At 43.0% G+C, this 21,735-nt stretch overlaps 1 protein-coding gene across 1 annotated transcript in view; it reads right to left on the bottom strand.

Annotated features, from left to right (window-relative positions):
• Positions 1 to 10,272: 10,272 nt before the first annotated feature.
• Positions 10,273 to 21,735, bottom strand: part of LOC309568078 (opioid-binding protein/cell adhesion molecule homolog) — a 656,963-nt gene continuing 645,500 nt past the window's right edge. Inside the window, exons 7-8 of the mRNA XM_082273650.1 lie at positions 17,132 to 17,283; positions 10,273 to 11,878 (exon numbers count right to left, since the gene is read on the bottom strand). Coding sequence (XP_082129776.1) covers positions 11,781 to 11,878; positions 17,132 to 17,283 — 250 coding nt within the window. The 3' untranslated portion in view covers positions 10,273 to 11,780. The remainder of the gene's footprint in view (positions 11,879 to 17,131; positions 17,284 to 21,735) is intronic.

The following is a 21,735-nucleotide window of genomic DNA, read 5'->3' on the forward strand; positions in this document are numbered from 1 at the left end:
CCGGCAGACCCGATGTCCTCCGGGCACTCACGATCGTCCGTTAGAGCGGGAGAAAGGCAGGTGGCTAATGTAAACAAAGCCGCCTGTCATTCTCCCCTGTGTAAGAATGAAGATCATACGGTTCTACTATGTAGGACCGTTGATCTCTGTTCTTACACAAGTAGCCACATCCAATCACAGTAAGAAACACGCCCCTAGGGACACACTTAACCCCTCCCTCTCAAATAAAGTTAACCCCTTCCCTCCCAGTGTCATTTTTACAGTAACAGTGCATATGTATAGCACTGAATACTGTAGTAATGTCACTGGTAACCCCAAAAGTGTCAAAAATGTCAGTCAAGGGTCCGATCTGTCTGCCGCAATGTCGCAGTCCCGCAAAAAAAAATCGCAGATCGCCGCCATTACTCGTTAAAAAAAAAAACAACAAAAATGACAAAGATCTTTCCCTTTGTTAGTAAACGCAATAACTTTTGCGCAAACCAATCAAAATACGCTTTTTGCGATTTTTTTTTTTTTACCAAACATATGTAGCATAAAACAAATTGGCCTAAAATGTTAAAAAATTAGATTTTTACATTTTTTGGGGGGGGAATTTCATATAAATAAATGTGAAAGATTCTTATTTTTGCAAAATTGACGCTCTTTATATAGCGCATGATCAAAAAATCGCACAGGTGATCAAATACCACCAATAGAAAGCTCTGTTTGTGGGAAAAAAAGGACGTGAAATTCGTTTAGGTACAGCGTCGCACGACCGCGCAACTGTCCGTTAAAGCAATGCAGTGCCGAATCGCAAAATAGGCCCTGGTCAGGAAGGGGGTAAAATCTTCCGGGGCTTAAGTGGTTAAAACCCAGTAATACACGGTCTCACCATGCTCTGCTCATGCTCAGGTTCTCTCCATTTTTAGGCACTGCTGAGTTTGTAGAGGCCAAACTGCTGATAGCCTTAGATGTAAACCTGCCGATCACCCTATATAAACCAAAGGCACAATACTAAGGTCTCCATATGTATAAATTTCAAGCATTTAGTATTACCTTAAAAATCTTACTCCCTTCGGCTGTAGGAGCCCCGCAAAAGTCCTCAAATCGGTGGACGGGTCTCTTTGCCGGCGCTCAGGGTACGTAGTCATGACGTCACATGATTCTCCACCCATCTCTACACTCCCCCTCGCCAGGCAACGTCACGTGGCAGGACCGCACGCCTGGACATTGAAGAGTGCGCACATCGCAGTCCTCACTGCACGCACGTCACAGGCAGAGCGTGCTCATGGCTCCTATCAATGTGCGCATGTTAAATCTACTGGAATCTTTAGACACACTCCCTCTGTTCTCATGATGGTGCATGAGAGAAAGAAATCAGATGTCAGTCACAGCAGTGGGGGTGTGGCAACACCAATTTATCTGTGTGTCGGTTTTTCTCCTAGCAAAAGAAGGCAAGAGGATTACTCGGTGCTGGATTACCTTTTCGTGGCACGACTGGGCACAGATGACTTCACATCCTCTACTCCATGTAAAAGTCTTAATTACCTTTTTTTTTTTTTTTTTGGGTTTATATCCACTTTAAAGTGGAAATTAACCTCCCTATCCTTTATAGTCAAGGAAGCTGCTTCTGTTTGATCTGCAACTACCATGGTGCTGCACATGCGATCACTTATGACACTGGCCATTTGATGACAGTTGATGACCCAAGCAAATGTGACAATTGGCAATCCCGGCCTTCCAGGAATGTAACTTTTTTAGAAACTGTTAAATCGATGGGCTAAGTTCCGCTTTATGATTTACTGCTGTTCAGGGGCTCTGTGCTTTAGCAAAATGGCAACCTGCAGTTAGAAAAAAAAACAGGAGCAATGCTGGAGGCAATTTACAGCACACACTAATTTTGGTACATAATTATAAATGTGGAATATATGTTCTTTTCTAAAGAACATTATTTTTTTTCAAGTTGTTAAGGACAAAGTTCCACTTAAGGCCCCTTTCTCAAGGGGCGGATCCACTTGGCGGACTCTGCTAGCTCAGCGGGGATTGCTCTGTTGATCCCTGCTGAGCAGGCGGATGACAGGTCCGTCTCTGCTCACTGTGCAGAGACGGACCTGTCAGAGTCCTGCTCTCCTCTATGGGGAGATCAGATGAAAACAAACAGCATGTCTGTTTTCATCCGATCCCATCTGATCTGACCCGCTGGATGGGTGGCAAATGTATCGCCATCCGTCTGTTTTAAGAGGATCTTGTCGGATCGGATGACAGACGGGTGTCAGCAGACACATATCCTCTGACATCCGCCTCTCCTTAGAGTAGAATGGTTGGCCCGATCAGGTCCGCCTGAAAAACGAACAGGTGGACCTGATTGGTCGGATCGTGTGAAAGGGGCCATAACCTTAGGTGGACGTCATATGACTTCCTTGGATTGATGCCTGCATCTTTTAGATATCGTTTTTTTTCAGCTGGCGATTCCCTCACATGTTCAGCCACATGATTGCTTTTACAGGTGGCGGGAGGGTACACCCGTGCAATCGGGGAGCCAGAGAATGAATCGGGTGGCAGTTTACCAGATGGTCCCCCGTCATCTCTATGACCCTCGGAGGCCACAAGCAACGCCATGACATCACTTCCAGCGCTTGTAGATGTAAACACTGCTGTTTTTTTTAGCTGAAAAGCCTAAGATCGTGGTTTTTTTTTTTTTTTTTAAACTTTCCAGCATGGAGGAGAGATGTGGGGACTTATAGACCCCATATTTCTTTGTAGAGAGGACTGGTCATGCCCTATTTCTATTGCAAGGGATGTTGACATTCCTTGTAATAGGAATAAAAGTAATAAGAAAAAAAAAATAAAGGGAAAGTGTAAAAAATAAAAATGAACAATAAAAATAATTCTAAAGCACCCCCCCCCCCCCAACGTGTTCCCATGTGGAAGCAAACACATACCTAAGTCATGCCTGCATATGTAAACGGCATTCAAATCACACATGTGAGGTATGGATGTGAATGTAAGAGCGAGAGCAATAATTTCAGTGCAAGACCTCCCCTGCAACTCTAAACCGGTAACCTCTAAAAAAAAATTTAAAGCGTAGCCTATGGAGAGTTTTAAGTACCAAATTTTCCACAAGTGTGGGCAGTTTTTAAGTGTGACATGTAAGGTATCTATTTGCTCAGCGTAATTTCTTTCACATTTTACAAAACAATTGGGCTAATATTAGTGTTTTGCTTTTTTAATTAATGAAAGTGTTTTTTTCTTCCCAAAATAATCTGCTGCGCAAATACCGTGAGACAAAAAAAATCGCAGCAACCGCCATTTCATTCCCTAGGGTCTCTGCTAAAAAAATATATACAATGTTTGGGGGTTCTGAGTATTTTTCTAGCAAAAAATGATGATATTTACATGTAGGAGAGGAATGCCAGAATAGGTCTGGCCTGGAAGTGGTTAAAAGGATTAAAACTGATATTTCAATTTTTGATTCTGTAAATCAAAATTTTCATACTTTGTACCCTTATATTGACCACACATTTCAATGTGTTTCATTTAGTCTTTAACCACTTGCCGACCGCCGCACGACTATCTACGTCGGCGGTCAGCCCCTCACAGGCAAACTAACGTAGGGCTACGTTGCTTGCTTGTGAGGGTCTAGGGAGCGAGCGCGCGCCCCCGGAGGCGCACTCCCGCTCCCGCGTGGTCACGGACCCCCCCGCGCGTGTGACCAGCGGACCCGATGTCCGCCGGCCACTCGGCGATCGGCGGGGGGAGAGGGAGAATGTCAGGCAGCTTGTGTAAACAAGCTGCCTGTCATTCTCCTCGCTGCAAAGACACTGATCCACCGAGTTGGAGGGGCTTTTAAACTAGGAGATGGGGGGGAGGGCTCAGAAGTAGAATCAGTCAGGAGGGAGCAGAGGACTGAAGGCAGTTGTAGGGTCAACAGCGACAGTAGGTCAACAACATCAATTGGCGGGTCTGTGCGGGAGAACAGCAGACCAAACAGAAATAAACAAAACCGCCAATCACGTTTAACTTCCGTAAAACTAAGAGGGGTATATGCTAATGCCAGGAGCCTAGCTAATAAGATGGATGAGTTGGACATGTTAGTACATGAGGAGGACATAGACCTTGTGGGAATAACGGAGACTTGGTTCGACCCCTCACATGACTGGCTGGCAAATATCCAAGGGTATTCGGTGTACCGGAAGGACAGGGTTGGTAAAAGAGGGGGAGGGGTATGTCTCTATGTCAAGAACAATATAAAGGTGCTAGAAAGGAGTGACATTACGGATGGGATGAGCATGGATTTAGAATCTGTGTGGGTTGAACTCGATAAGGAAGAAGATAAGGGAAAAGTAGTTGTGGGGGTTTGCTATAGGCCACCTAACCAAGGGGAGGAGGTAGAGCTGGAATTTTTAGCACTAATAGGTAAAGCGGCAAAACTAGGATCAGTCATCATATTGGGGGACTTCAATTATCCCGACATTGACTGGGAAGAGGGGACAGCACACTCGCATAAGGCCCGGCTATTCACGGAAACCTTACAGGATAACTACATGTCGCAGTTGGTGGATTCCCCTACTAGAGAGAATGCAATCCTGGATCTATTGATCACTAATGACCCAGACATAATCTCGGAGATAGGAGTCCAGGACAACCTGGGCTCTAGCGATCACAGGATGATCACATTTAGTATAAATAACAATATAAAAAGGCAAGTGGGGAACATAAGAACCCTAAACTTCAGAAGGGCAGACTTTCCAAAATTGTACTCATTGATGGAAAGGGTAAACTGGGACCAAACCCTGGGATCACTGACCACAGAGGAAAAATGGGAATGCTTTAGAACAATATTAAGCAAAGGCATCTTGCAGTGCATTCCTATGGGGAATAAATTTAGAAGAGACAAAGCCAAACCTGGCTGGCTAAACCGTAGCGTTAAAAAAATTATTAGGGGGAAAAAATTGGCCTTCAAGAAATATAAATCAGAGGGCACAGTATCGGCCTTCCAGCAATACAAGGAGGAAAATAAGAAGTGTAAACACGAAATCAAGATGGCTAAAATCAACTTTGAGAGACAAATAGCGGAGGATAGTAAAAAAAACCCAAAGAAATTCTTTAAATCTATCAACAGCAAAAAAACTAGGGCAGAGCATATTGCACACATAATTAACGATGATGGGAGGATGGTTACAGAGGACACTGAAAAAGCAACCGTGCTGAATTCTTTTTTCTCGTCAGTCTTTACGCAGGAAAAGGAAGGGTACACTGACCATGACTGTATGGTTAGTAGTAATACACAGGACTTGCCACTATGGCTAACAGAGGGGGAAATCAGGGAAAGACTGGATAAACTTAACACAAACAAATCACCAGGCCCGGATGGCGTACATCCGAGAGTGCTCAAGGAACTCAGTATGGTTATATCTAGACCACTGTTCCTGATCTTTGCTGACAGTATTAGGACAGGAGATGTACCAGGGGATTGGAGGAAGGCTAACGTGATTCCGATATTCAAAAAGGGCCAGAGACATATCCCGGGAAATTATAGGCCTGTCAGTCTGACATCAATAATATGTAAACTTTTGGAGGGGATGATAAGGGACTATATCGTAGAGTATGCTAAAGACAACAACATCATCAGTAGTAACCAACACGGGTTTACAAATGGGCGTTCTTGTCAAACCAATCTCTTAGCATTCTACGAGGAAGTGAGCTGTGAGCTAGATAGGGGGAGACCAGTGGATGTGGTGTACTTGGATTTCGCTAAGGCGTTTGATACAGTTCCCCACAAGCGCTTAATTTATAAAATAAGGTCTGCAGGTATCGACAGCAGGGTTTGCTCTTGGATACGGAATTGGCTAAAAGGCCGTGTCCAAAGGGTGGTAATAAACAGCGCATACTCAGACTGGTCTGAGGTAGTAAGTGGGGTGCCCCAGGGCTCAGTCCTGGGACCAACCTTGTTCAATTTATTCATAAACAGCATTGAGGACGGAATCAGTAGTTCGTTATCAGTTTTTGCAGATGACACAAAATTGGCCAGGGCAATAACTGCACAGCATGAAGCAGATATCCTACAGAATGACCTGGACAAAATTACGGAGTGGGCAACGACATGGCAAATGAGGTTTAATGTGGAGAAGTGTAAGGTTTTGCACTTGGGGACCAAAAACATAAAAACACAATACACGTTAGGAGGGGAACCCTTGGGGGAATCAAAAATGGAGAAAGATCTGGGAGTCTTGGTTGATGATAGATTAGGCAACAGCATGCAATGCCAAGCGGCAGCTTCCAAAGCCAACAGAATATTAGCATGCATAAAGAAAGGGATGTATTCCAGAGATAAGACTATAATCCTTCCACTTTATAAAACTCTGGTCCGACCGCATCTGGAGTATTCTGTCCAGTTCTGGTCGCCAGTCCTCAGGAGGGATGTGTTGGAGCTGGAGAAAGTCCAGAGAAGGGCAACTAAACTGATTAGGGGGTTGGAGGACCTTACCTATGAAGAGCGGCTGCAATCGCTCGATTTATTTTCCCTGGAGAAGAGACGTCTGAGAGGGGACATGATAGCAATTTATAAATATCTTAATGGGGATCTCAGCTTAGAAGAAAAGCTGTTCATTCGAAGGAATTGCATGAGGACTCGAGGACATACAATGCGATTAGAGGAGAAGCGTTTTAACCTCAGGCAACGTGGGGGGTTCTTTACTGTTAGGGCTACAAGATTGTGGAATTGTCTACCACAAGAGGTGGTTTCTGCGGGTAGTATGGTGACTTTCAAAAGACTCTTAGACTTACATCTCAAGGATCAGGAGATTGAGGGCTATGTTAGATGATTACAGTCACACACACCTACACAGGTTGAACTGGATGGACTATTGTCTTTATTCAACCTCACCTACTATGCAACTATGGATCTACTATGTAGATCCGTTGATCAGTGTCCTTACAGCTGAAGCCACAGCCAATCACAGTAGAAAGCACGCCCCTAGGGACACACACAGCCCCTCCCTCCCAAATAAAGTTAACCCCTTCACTACCAGTGTATTTTTACAGTAACAGTGCATATATATAGCACTGATTACTGTAGAAATGTCACTGGTAACCCCAAAAGTGTCAAAAATGTCAGTCAAGGGTCCGATCTGTCCGCCCCAATGTCGCAGTACCGCAAAAAAAATCGCAGATCGCCGCCATTACGCGTTAAAAAAAAAAACAACAAAAATGACAAAAATCTTTCCCTTTGTTAGTAAACGCGATAACTTTTGCGCAAACCAATCAAAATACGCTTTTTGCGATTTTTTTTACCAAACATAGGTAGCATAAAACAAATTGGCCGAAAATGTTAAAAAATTTTGATTTTTACATTTGTTTTTGGGGGAATTTCATATAAAAAAATGTGAAAAATATTGTTATTTTTGCAAAATTGACGCTCTTTTTTTGTTTATAGCACGTGATCAAAAAATCGCACAGGTGATCAAATACCACCAAAAGAAAGCTCTGTTTGTGGGAAAAAAAGGACGCCAAATTCGTTTAGGTACAGCGTCGCACGACCGCGCAATTGTCCGTTAAAGTCACGCAGTGCCGAATCACAAAATACCCCCTGGTCGGAATGGGGGTAAAATCTTCCGGGGCTTAAGTGGTTAAAATGGTTAGATATTCTGCCCATACGCTCCTAAAGCATATATGTTTGGTTTATTAAAGCAATTCTTGAAGGCTGGGTTCAGATTTGTGCACAAATAACATGCATCCCTTTTGCAGGCGCACAGCGGTGCCATTAATTCTTAATGGCAACCCACTGCACTTTGCTAAGACAAGCAAAATTGTACCATGAGTTTTAGTGAGGTAGAATTTAAAAAAAAAAGGGGGGGTCATGCACTTCCTTTGTGAGATTTTTGCACATATGCATCATACCTGCATAGGTGTCAACTGAGCCTGAACTTTAAAATAACCAAAAGAACTACCATAGTTTGTTTTGGACAAGATTTTATTTGATTAAAACAGGGCTTGAGAAATTTGCTTTGCTAAAAAAGTTAAGAGCCAGATTTTTTTTTTTAATCTAACAAATCTTCCAGGTGTAACAATGTAACATGTTCCCGAAGGTGAACTTATCTCCTAACCCTTTTTTTTGCACATGTTTAAATAATAATTTTAGGCCTGAAGATTACATAAAACATTAAATATTTTCTGAAAGCAGACACACTAGAACAGAGATTCCCAAACTATGGCCCTCTAGTTGTTAAGGAACTACAATTCCCATCATGCCTAGTCATGTCTGTGAATGTCAGAGTTTTACAATGCCTCATGGGATGTGTAGTTCTGCAACAGCTGCAGGGCCGTAGTTTGGGAATCCCTGCACTAGAGAATAAAAAAGGGGGAGTTCTGATTTTTTTTGTCACACGATATTACTGCAAACGTCTAGGAAACACAACATTTCTGTAAAAAACACACTAAAAGTTACTTTTAGGGGGCACAAAAGGGAACTAAAAAGTATTTTTTTTTTTTTTTTGGTAAAATAAAAAAGCAAGGGTTGTACCAAGTAAATATATACCCAATATGTCAAACATTAAACTTGTCAGTACCCTATATTTTCCATAGGCAACGCCCTAAATGCTCACTATAAGTCTGGTGCTAGAATTATTGCTCTCATTCTGGCGTGCACAGCAATATGTAACATGTGTAGTATCGCAATCAACGTTATCAGGTGTAAGCTCCCCACCGTGTGCGTTTACCTTTGTAAATGCTTATATGTGGGGTTGGGGGGGTCCTCTGTTTTTTTGGGGGTGGGATTTTATGTGCTTGGGTGTAACTTAAATTTTTTTTTGTTAACAGGTTCTCTTTAAAAGATGCTTGTCTCCCCTGTGCTCCACTGAATGTAAAGCAATGCACATCGCACTGCATTATATTCTTTCAATGGGAACCCAAAGGTGACCTCATGCATCACTTCAGGGTCAACAACTACTCCCTCTCCTCCTGTCCCCTCTACCCAGCAGCCGCTATGCTGGTCCCAGGCCTGCAGATGAAAACTTCTTGTTGTGATGGCGACCTGCTGCCTGGGGTTTGTTGAGCCCTGGAATAAAACAAAATCTGCCCCTGTACAAATCATTAGTAAGACCTCATCTGGAATTTTCAGTTCCAAAAAAAGATATCGGGGGAACTGGAGAAAGTGAGGAGAAGAGCAACCAAACAGGCATGGAGGAGCTCAGCTATGGGGAGAGATTAGCAGGTCCAGGGCCGGCCCTACTATGGATCCCACTGGGTCCATTGGACCCAGGCAGCTCTTGGAGAGGGGCAGCAAATTGACTCCCAAGATTATTTTTCCAGCAGTTTTGTGCGTCATCAGTTTGTGGCGCGTTGTGGGAGGCATTTCCCCATCTCATACTGCCACCCATAGTGCAAACTGATGAGTATGAGGAGGCAGAGCATCTCCTCTGGGGAACGTCCCTCATGTGATCGTGGTGTGCGCAAAGATGTCAGACATCAGCACACACCAGGCCTGAAACTTCTAGGGTGGTGGGCACGGCAGACACAGGAGGAGTGAGAAAAGACAGTTAGTGTTTGGGGGACCGATCCGGTAGTAAGTTATGGAAGAAGATAACAGTATATATATTTTCTACATTTTATATAAAATAATGGATGTGGGGGCCTTTTGCTGGGTTTTTATTTTATTTTTTTAAGGGGGGGGGGGCAGCATTTTATTCTTGGACCCAGGCAGCACAATGTCTTGGGTCAGCCCTGAGCAGGACTGAATCTATTCCCTCTGAATTAAGATGGATGTGATCACCTTGTATAAATACATAAATGGTCTATATCAGTGATGGCGAACCTCGGCATCCCAGATGTTTTGAAACTACATTTCCCATGATGCTCAACTACACTGCAGCGTGGATGAGCATTATAGGAAGTGTAGTCCCAAAACATCTGGGGTGCCAAGGTTCGCCATCACTGGTCTATATAGTAAACTTGGTGCAAAGTTGCTCACTTTTAAGGTTTCAAGTTAAATAAAAATGACAAGGGGCACTCTCTGGAGAAAAAGAGGTGTAACCTCCATGTGCGGAAGGGCTTCACAGTAAGAGCTGTGAAAATTTAGAAATAACTTCCCCAAGAGTTAGTTTTAGCCAATTCTGTAGATTGTTTCAAAAAAGGTTGGAAGCTTTTGTAAATGCACAAAATACAACTGGCTATTATTATTTACAAGTAATACTGTAGATTGTTGATCCGAGAGATCGGGAGTGACAGTTGTGCAACCTTGATGTGTTTTTATTGTTCAGGCTCATTCGTTTCCAGAGCAAGAAGAAAGATCGCAGGTACAAATATCAGACTTTATTGACACATCACAGGATTACAACCATCTGACTGTCCTCATCTAGAAAAAATGTACAAACGCTGTGGAACATGCAGCGATCCGGCTGTGTCTTAACTAAACATTCTTGCCTTCTAAGATTTAAAGGAAAGCCAAATAAATACATCCCAAAAATTTCACTGTGCCATGAAATTCCAAGCGTGCTCCCTTGAATAGATCAAATTATCATTAACATGTTGCCTATGACAGATCTGTGGGACATATTATAGCTGAAATGATGTAGATGAGCTGTCGCTGGAGGTTACTGTAGAGGGGAATGTTTCAACCATCATTCTAGAGAGGCAATGCTCGCCAGCTTTCTGTTGCTCCATTACTATTCTACTAACATTTTTGAAATGGTAACAATGGATGGACTGTACTGGAGATGCTAGGGCAGGATGATAGTTATAGCAGGGGTTACAATCGGCAGTTACAGGCTGGCTATCAGCCCACAGTTGTCATAAATGTTGTTGGAGTTCCCAAAATAATATCCTGACATTGAAGGTCCCACAATATGACACTGACAGTTGGGGATCCAAATTGGTAAAATAACACTATGTAAAAGAAATATAGTCATCTGCTCTTGAATCATGGAAAATGGAGCCTCTGATAGTCCAGTTGGCCATCACGTCCTTTCATGTATAATATAATCACCTTCAGTCTTTACACAAGACTGCTGGTAACCGTGTGCTTGACAACAGGAGTGTGCCAATGTCCATCTCATCCAATATGGGTTGTCAGAGTCAGAGGGCTCCCTCACAGATTCCAACATTAACATACTTAGACAGAAGCCACAAAGCTGCAGACTGCATGGAAACTGATCACTAAAGGCCCTCCGAGGACCCAATGGGACACTGGTAATCTTTGGAACTTACAGATGTTCCTATAGGTTGTGTAATCCTTTTGCACTGGAGAGTTCCATACTCTACATTTGACAGTCTAGTCAATGTGAGTGGTCATTAAGGATAATAAGCTCAGCACAACTACACAAAAATATCTGCCCACTCCTTAGAGCCTGAGTACGTTTGTGGGTCCACTATATGTGCCAGTCCTTTGCAGTGTCCAAAACAAATTATAATGTATCTGTGGAGCCAATGATGCAGGTAAAGAAGATCTCCATTCCACCGATGCAGTGAAGACCACTGTCCATGAAGCCAGCCCTCCTCTCACTTATCTGAAAAGACCTATGGAGCATGACACAGGGACTGACATAGACACCAACACAAGAAACCAGCCCCATAGTTCCCCCGGGCTCCCATTCCACATCTGAGGTGCCTGCAGGGGCTGTCAGTGTGTAGAAAAACAAAAAAAATTTATTTCAGCAGGATAACAAACCCGAGGGAAGATGAGGGTAGCAAGGTGGAAGGTCCTCCAAAATATCTATGAAGTCTTTTCCTTGGAAGGGGGAGAGGGGCGCTCCACATGGCTTCAAGGTATCTCAAACCTCCCCCCATCTCCACAGTCACCTTCTTCATCAAAACTTGCTGAGGGAGTAGAGGATGGAGCACCAAAGGCAGATGATGGCCAAGGCAGCTGAGGTGGAGCTGCTTGTGTTGTGCACGGCTCCCGGTCCTGCAAAGAGAGTGTTCATTATTGATCAGTGCTAGCCAGTGAAAATTGTTTACTTTAATCTAGGATCTTATATTCTGCTTGTGGAAACAACATGCATATATTACATTTGTAAGATGACAACAGCAAAATCTGAGTCTAGAAGATGGAAAAGCTTCTCCCATCAGCATTAAGATCATGGATGTGCATTAAACAGGCCTGATGTGGCAAAGACCCAGTGGAGGTTAAAACACGTTTAGAGGACCTAACACAGCAACCTGCTGTTTTTAACGCATATACCCTCCTAGTTGCTAGTGTGGGTGATTTTAGTGTCGCTCCTCTGTATGCAGAGGAGCATGGGTTAATTTTGTTTAGAAGGATGTACAGTGCTCCAAAGGCTGTGGCTCTGTTACCTCCCACTGGCTTCTAGAATTCTCTGGATAGTTCTGGAACTTAGAGGGTGGAGGAGTTTCCACCAATTCTCGGGGAGGTAAGGGCCAGAAGGTAGGGAAACAAGGAAACAACCCACAAATACTTAGAAGCCTGGCAGTCGGGTCCAGAGTCCAGTCGTCTGGAGAGACCCCTGTGCTGGGGGCTCTGGCCCTGGGGCAGAAGGGAGACCAGGAGAGAGAGAGAGAAAAGTGAGAAGCCGCCTCACGCCAGTTCAATCTCAGTTAGGATTAGCTGTAGACATACAGGGAACCAGAATCAGTGTGTAAAGCAGTAAGGCCAGTGCAGCAGCCTTCTGGATTCAATGAGTACTTAAAGGGACTGTGTTAGTTCTTTCATTCAACATACCCCAAGGCTACAGAGAGGACACTAGGGTGCAATATTTTACATGTCTGTCTGGGACCAGGGGACAGCTTAGAGCCAGGGCAAAACAGCCAAGAGCACCCCAATATCTCCAGCTTGGGTCAAATGCAGCCAGGTGATTGCAACACAGCCAGGTGCTGCACCTGCAACTTCAGTTTTTTGGAAATTCTGTTGTTACTTTAGCTGTACCATCACTCTCAAGGGTGAGCAGCATGGATGGAGTTAGTTCATAGCAGCCAGAGACACTAGTGAGTCCTCATCTGTTTATTTAAAGTTCTTCATTTATGGGCATCCCATGCATCCCTATTCCCTATTCAAGTTCATCCCTTTAAATAAACAAAGCAAAAATAAATCCCCTGTACTGTTTTATTGAGCCTCTGGAGAGAGTGAGAACATTTCTGTTCCCTGGCTGTGTGGGGGAAAGACCCAACAAATTCAGCGGCCCTTTCTGGGGTTCGGTAGCGCTACACATATATTTATCCTGTACCCGCCTTTAACCACTTGCCGACCGCCCTATATCAGATATACTGCTACAGGGCGGCTGCTGGAAGCAGGATCAAGTATATACAGTGGGTACAGAAAGTATTCAGACCCCCTTAAATTTTTCACTCTTTGTTATATTGCAGCCATTTGCTAAAATCATTTAAGTTCATTCTTCTTCCTCATGAATGTACACATAGCACCCCATACTGACAGAAAAACACAGAATTGTTGACATTGTTGTAGATTTATTAAAAAAGAAAAACTGAAATATCACATGGTCCTAAGTATTCAGACCCTTTGCTGTGACACTCATATATTTAACTCAGGTGCTTTCCATTTCTTCTGATCATCCTTGAGATGGTTCTACACCTTCATTTGAGTCCAGCTGTGTTTGATTATACTGATTGGACTTGATTAGGAAAGCCACACACCTGTCTATATAAGACCTTCCAGATCACAATGCATGTCAGAGCAAATGAGAATCATGAGGTCAAAGGAACTGCCTGAAGAGCTCAGAGACAGAATTGTGGCAAGGCACAGATCTGGCCAAGGTTACAAAAAGATTTCTGCTGCACTTAAGGTTCCTAAGAGCACAGTGGCCTCCATAATCCTCAAATGGAAGACGTTTGGGACGACCAGAACCCTTCCTTGAGCTGGCCGTCCGGCCAAACTGAGCTATCGGGGGAGAAGAGCCTTGGTGAGAGAGGTAAAGAAGAACCCAAAGATCACTGTGGCTGAGCTCCAGAGATGCAGTCAGGAGATGGGAGAAAGTTGTAGAAAGTCAACCATCACTGCAGCCCTCCACCAGTCGGGGCTTTATAGCAGAGTGGCCCGACGGAAGCCTCTCCTCAGTGTAAGACACATGAAAGCCCGCATGGAGTTTGCTAAAAAAACACCTGAAGGACTCCAAGATGGTGAGAAATAAGATTCTCTGGTCTGATGAGACCAAAATAGAACTTTTTGGCCTTAATTCTAAGCGGTATGTGTGGAGAAAACCAGGCACTGCTCATCACCTGTCCAATACAGTCCCAACAGTGAAGCATGGTGGTGGCAGCATCATGCTGTGGGGGTGTTTTTCAGCTGCAGGGACAGGACGACTGGTTGCAATCGAGGGAAAGATGAATGCGGCCAAGTACAGGGATATCCTGGACAAAAACCTTCTCCAGAGTGCTCTGGACCTCAGACTGGGCCGAAGGTTTACCTTCCAACAAGACAATGACCCTAAGCACACAGCTAAAATAACGAAGGAGTGGCTTCACAACAACTCCGTGACTGTTCTTGAATGGCCCAGCCAGAGCCCTGACTTAAACCCAATTGAGCATCTCTGGAGAGACCTAAAAATGGCTGTCCACCAACGTTTACCATCCAACCTGACAGAACTGGAGAGGATCTGCAAGGAGGAATGGCAGAGGATCCCCAAATCCAGGTGTGAAAGACTTGTTGCATCTTTCCCAAAAAGACTCCTGGCTGTATTAGATCAAAAGGGGGCTTCTACTAAATACTGAGCAAAGGGTCTGAATACTTAGGACCATGTGATATTTCAGTTTTTCTTTTTTAATAAATCTGCAACAATGTCAACAATTCTGTGTTTTTCTGTCAGTATGGGGTGCTATGTGTACATTCATGAGGAAGAAGAATGAACTTAAATGATTTTAGCAAATGGCTGCAATATAACAAAGAGTGAAACATTTAAGGGGGTCTGAATACTTTCCGTACCCACTGTATATGTGATCCTGCATTTCCGGGTCGGGGGCGTGAATGCTCGCTGCCGGCTACTCTCTCCCGCTGTGAATATACACATACACAGATCAGTGGGTATCATGGACTTGATGTCTGCCAACACCCGCAGATCATTCAATACAGAGGCAGAATGGTAGTCTGCCCATGTAAACAAGGCAGATTGCTTTTCTGTCAGCATGAAAGGCATGGATCCTGTGTTCCTGCAAAGCAGGATCCATGTCTTCCCCTGGTAAAAGCTCGTCCCACGCTGTACTAAAACAGTGGTTATGCACACAGTTAACCCTTTAATCGCCCCTGATCTTAAGCTCTTCCCAGCCAGTGTCATTAATACAGTGGCAGTGCATATTTTTAGGACCGATCACTGTGTTAGTGTCACTGGTTCCCAAAAAAGTGCCAAAATTGTCAGTTAGTGTCAGATTTCTCCGCCCGAAATATCGCAGTCTCGCTATAAGTTGCTGGTCGCCACCATTACTGGTATGAAAAAATAAATAAATAAAAAATCAATAAATAAATGCCACAGTTTGTAGACACTATAACTTTTGTGCAAACCAATCAATATACGCTTATTGGGATTTTTTTTTACCAAAAATATGTAGCAGGATATTACTTGGCCCAAATTGATGAAGAAATGTTTTACATTTTTTTTACTAGATATGTTTTATAGCAGAAAGTAAAAATGTTTTTTTTTTTTCCACAATTGTCGGTATTCTTTTGTTTAACCACTTTACCACTAGAGCATTTTGCTGTCTTACGTCTGGGCCACTTTTTGCGATTCGGCGCTGTGCGACTTTAACTGACAATTGCGCGGTCGTGCGACGCCGTACCCAAACGAAATTGACGTCCTTTTTTTCCCACAAACAGAGCTTTTTTTTGGTGGTATTTGATCACCTGTGCGATTTTTACTTTTTGCGCTATAAACAAAAAAAGAGCGTTTATTTTGAAAAAATAACAATATTTTTCACATTTTTTTATATGAAATTCCCCCCAAAAAAGATGTAAAAACCAATTTTTTTAAATTTTTTGGCCAATTTGTTTTCTGCTACCCATGTTTGGTAAAAAAAATTGCAATAAGCGTATTTTGATTGGTTTGCGCAAAAGTTATTGCGTTTACTAACAAAGGGAAAGATTTATGTCATTTTTGGTATTTTTTTTTTTAACGAGTAATGGCGGCGATCTGCGATTTTTTTTGCGGGACTGCGACATTGCGGCGGACAGATCGGACCCTTGACTGACATTTTTGACACTTTTGGGGGTACCAGTGACATTACTGCAGTAATCAGTGCTATAAATATGCACTGTTACTGTAAAAATGACACTGGCAGGGAAGGGGTTAACTTTATTGGAGAGGGAGGGGTTAATGTATGCCTGGTGCTTACTGACGTGTGGGGGGGGAGGTGACTGTGTGAGACAGGGACAGATCGGATGTCCAGCTATGCTGAACACTCCGATCTGTCACTCCCTGTCACTGAGGAGATCCGCCCGCTTGTGTTTACACAGGCGGGCGGATCTCCACACTAGATCCCCGACGATCGGGGCAGAGCAGCGGCGATCGCCGCTGCTCCTCCCCTGGCCCGACTCCCGCTGTGAATAAAAACAGCGGGAGCGCGCCTCCGGCGGCGAGCGAGCGCCACCTACAGGGGAGGAGTCTGGCGACGTAGGTCTACGTCGTCAGACGGGAACGAGCCACTTTGCCGCAGTACTACTCCAGTACTCAGCGGTAAAGTGGTTAAAGCGCGAAAAATAAAAGACGCAAAAGTGATCAAATACCACCAAAATAAAGCTCCATTTGTGGGAAAAAAAGGACATACATTTTATTTGGTACAGCGTTGCACGACTGCGCAATTGTCAGTAAAAGTAACGCAGTGTGTATCGCAAAAAAAATGGCCTGGTCATGAAGGGGCGTAAACCTTTCGGAGCTGAAGTGGTTAATAGATGCAGTTAAGATATAGTTTTATTGATCTTGGGGATGTGCTGATCAATCAAAGGACTCTGAATTATCAAAGAGTCTGAAATAATAACTATTTGTTGTCCCCTGGATGCAGGGCAGCCCAGAAGCAGAATCAAAGTCTTAAATCTGATTGACTGCTAAGGGGAACACAGACAGAACACATTTATGTTCAGAATAAAAATCTCTCTTCTCAGTTGCTCACGACATTGCTCCAGTACAGAAGGCAATCAAAGCTAACAATTGATTAGTCGCTACAGGCAACACAGAAGCTCGTCTTATCATCATATTCATACCATATAAAATGACACTGGCGTTGCTGTTGCCCAGCTGATTTGATGCCACACAAGTATAATTCCCATAATCCTTTTCAGATACGTTGAAGAAGGTCAGAAGGGACATGTGATCTTTGTTGTCAATCCTTACTCCACCCAAGTTGTTAGATAACCTGTAGAATACAAGCAGATTTTGTCACAATTCCAGTCTCCCAGGAACGCAAAACATGTTTATTTGCTCTGGCGGAGAATCTATTGGGATAAATCACTCGTTTTCCTATCTTGGAGATGTGCGCATGTTACCAGACACAGCGTGGAAATATTCATCTACGTCAGCCTTTCTCAACCTTTTCAACACAGAGGAAGCCTTGAAATAAATTTCTGGTCTCGGGGAACCCCTGCTAAAAATTAAAAATCTACAACTCATGACACATTAGTGTGACAGTTAGTGGGAAGAAAGCTCCTTACTCTTGTCATCATTGGGAAGAATTACCCCCCTTACAGATAGCTAAAAGGAACAATGGTGTCATTGGGAACATATCGGAGAGGCAGAAATTGTCCATTACTCAAGGAACCCCTAGCAACCTCAGGAGGAACCCTGGTTGAGAAACCCTGATCTACATGAAAGATGTAGCCAGATTCCCTAAGGTCTCTATCAAGTCATGCAAAACCTTTAACTTCTGCAGTACCCCTTCCTGAAATGTTGTGCAAGTTCTCATCTGCCTATATGGTAATTGTCTCTCAGTTTGAAACTATTTCTCTAGAGTCTCCTTTGACAAGGAGCAGGGCAGTGTGTCGGACACTCAGTGTGGCACCATTGGATTTTGACTTCTTGGAAGTAGGGTTCCTACCTCATCCCTTTAAAACCGAACACACATTAATTATCCAGGTTCTGGGGCTAATTAAATGCAGGCACTAAGTGAATTTAATTACCACCTTAATCAGCCACAGAATCTGTGTAATTAATATGCATTTAGTTTTAAAGGTATGAGGTGGCAACCCTATTTTGAAGGCCACAGATAGCGGGGTGGCAGACTTTTCGCCTTTATCATCTGCAAATCCTCCTGGACAAGGCGCAGTGTGTCAGGCACTCAGTGTGGCATTATCTGGTCTTTACTTGTACAACTGCCACTGATGGGGAAAGGGGGGGGCTGATATTTTACCAGTAAAATGTGCAAAGCCTCATGAGGTAGGGCAGAGTGTTGGACACTCACTGTGGCTTCATCATGTCTAGACTTGTAGGAAGCCCAAAGATGGAGGTGGATGCCAAACATGAGCCCATGGGATCTAAAAACACATCCATGTGTCTTGTGTACAGCCAGAAAATTCTCAAGGGTAATTGTGTAACCTAGGACACAGCAAATATGTAAAGTGGTATATTTCCTGATGAATGAATACTACTAATTCAGTTTTAGCCCAGACATCAGAAAAGGCCAGCCATAGGTCCGTTTTCAGAGTAAAGGCGCCACCAGTGAATGATGCCTGCGGATTTTTGTGTTGAAATGGCCCCTTGTAGTCTCCATCAGGGAGAGGGTGACAACCTGGGAGCACAATCAGGAGACAGGGCCATAAGATTGTTTCCTTATAACAGGGAGTGTTTGAACCACCTTCATACCTGAATTACCAGGGATTATTTTAATGGAAGCTGCGAATTTAAAAATATTGAAAATTACAACAAAAATACCTTTTTTTGAGAGAGTCTGGGATCCCTGGATCAACTACTTAATGGGAACCACTTTATACATTAGCAACAGCTCTGCTTTGGATTGGAGGGGCACTACTTTATTTCCACCATGTAATTTTCTTCTTCTCTCATTTTTAAAATTGTAATTTTGTATGTCAAAACACTTTGAGAGGACTCCTTTGGAAGCCTGAGTAGATGGGAGGTTGAGGTTTGTGGGGTATGCGACCTGGAACCGTAGGGGGCTCCGAGTGATTGGGCTACCTGGGATTTGCACTTGGCTGCCCTACGCCTTATATCTTCTTACACTACCATGATGAAAAGCCTGTTTAATGCAGATGCAGTCGTCCCTAATATGCCGTGGTTAGTATATTTTAGACACGATGATAGCCTGGATCTTATTTTATATACTGGGGATGATAGCCTGGATCTTATTTTATATACTGGGGATGATAGCCTGGATCTCATTTTATATACTAGGTATGATAGCCTGGATCTCATTTTATATACTGGGGATGATAGCCTGGATCTCATTTTATATACTGGGGATGATAGCCTGGATCTCATTTTATATACTGGGGATGATAGCCTGGATCCTATTTTATATACTGGGGATGATAGCCTGGATCCTATTTTATATACTGGGGATGATAGCCTGGATCTCATTTTATATACTGGGGATGATAGCCTGGATCTCATTTTATATACTGGGGATGATAGCCTGGATCTCATTTTATATACTGGGGATGATAGCCTGGATCTCATTTTATATACTGGGGATGATAGCCTGGATCTCATTTTATATACTGGGGATGATAGCCTGGATCTCATTTTATATACTGGGAACGTTATTATCATTATACTTTCAACCTTATATTTTGTTACAAAAAGGAGATGTTGTGTAATGCTATGTGTAATGGCACTCTTAATCTCGGTCTACTTTTACAATCTCCAAACAAACATTACTGAAAAGAAAAAATATTGAAAATGGATGACATTAGCATTAAGGAAGATTTTGTGTTTGGATTTACAGTATATCTACTTCCAGGTGATTTCATTGAGATGTTTATAAGTGGGTCTTTTTCCCTGATTAATTATCTCTTACTTATCATTAGACGAAAGGTCCTTATATCTCTGCCTGTTACCGTAACCTAGCTACAATACAGCTTCCAACCTCAAGACTCAGTACTTTCTGAGTCATAAACCTGGAACAAGGATAACATTAATAGGTCACAGGTCCTTGTCTGCATACTCGTTCTAGTTTAGTGAAAGCAGAGGGTCAGAAATACACCCGGGTAATTAGCCTTTTAAGGACAAGAGGTCAGCAACGGCAGTCTCCATGTTTCTGTCAGGAAAGGCTTCTGTGAATGTCTGACTACCGCCCAAATAACTGCCACCCTGCCAGGCTGACATCACTCTCTGAATCATAAACCTGGAACAAGGATACACCCGGGTAATTAGCCTTTTAAAGACAAGAGGTCAGCAACGGCAGTCTCCAGGCTTCTGTGAATGTCTGACTACCTCCCAAATAACTGCCACCCTGCCGGGCTGACATCACTCTTCTGCCCATCAACATCTCCTAATAATCAAAAAAATTTCTGAGGTTTTGTATGCTGGAACCATGGAGCAGACACATAAGACACGTGGGAACCAGTATACATTGGCATTCATCAAGAATTTTTTTTTTCTTTTTCATCAAGCATTTTTGAAGGTTCTGAAAACCAATCTTTACTTCCTGAGCTGGATAGTATAAAAAAGTGTTATTGCAGCTTTTCTTGTGCAATGCTATAGTTCCTCTACACAAGCCAATGAGATATTATGGTAAACGTATCTCAAATGCAACCATTTTCCAGGAACACAAGTGAAAGCTGCTTTTGGAATTTGTATGTTCTAATCCTTACAAGGTAATGAGTCCTCTGTATTACCGTATGTGCAGCTGATCACATACTGTGCATAAGACGTTATAAATCCATAATCGTATTACTGATGTTATATATCTAGTACATGATAACCCCCAGCATGCTGCAGCAGGGAGCCTGCCTACTTTACATACATCAGAGTCACACTACTGGAAACATCTGTTCTTCATTTGGCATCAGAGAAGAATAAGGATATTAAAGATGCAAGTATTTTATAAATTACTATGATGTGTCCTTGGATGCGAATACAATTCTGAGGCCAAAAATAAACAGCGATGCTTTCTATTTATACGCGTTTCTTGTTCCGACACATTCCAGGAGGAGGGAGCGCTCTGCTGTCATTCTTTCACTCTCAGCTGTAGGGTCAGGGCCAATTACAACAAATGTTCTGATCGATCTTTTATCTCCTTATATTAGATTATAGAACAGTGCACAGCCCATAGACTTGCTGACTTTGGATCTGCTCTTAGTTGGTGCCACAGTCTAAAGAAGCACTTCTTCCTAAATTGGCCTATATAAGCAGCTCCACCCATGGAATGGACAAGCGCTAATAAGAGTGCAGCTCTATAGTGTGACCAAGAAATCTTCTATAATCAGAGATGTGGTCACAGCTTCAGAAAATAATTAAGTTAATGCCAAAGATCGGCACGAAAGTAGATCTCCACCCGTAAAAAAAAAAAACTTGTTTTCTCCCGACTTCTCCCCCTTTCTTCGCTCACATTTGGATAATGTTTTTAAAGAGGAAGTAAACCCTCTGGGAAAAAAAATGTGAAAAAAAACCTGTAAAGACAAAGGCATATTGAGCTAGTATGCATCGGATACTAGCTCATTATTAAGTACTTACCTGAAAACGAAGCCCCCGCAGTGCCGACAGGACGGCCGACATGACGGCCAAACACAAACGCACGAATTATAATCGAATCAATAATATAATTTTATTATATAATATATAATATATATAATAAAATTATATTATTGATTAGATTATAATTCATGCGTTATATATTATATATATATATATATAT

The sequence above is a fragment of the Pelophylax lessonae genome, assembly GCF_965119305.1.
Source record: "Pelophylax lessonae genome assembly, chromosome: 12".
NCBI lineage: Eukaryota > Metazoa > Chordata > Amphibia > Anura > Ranidae > Pelophylax > Pelophylax lessonae.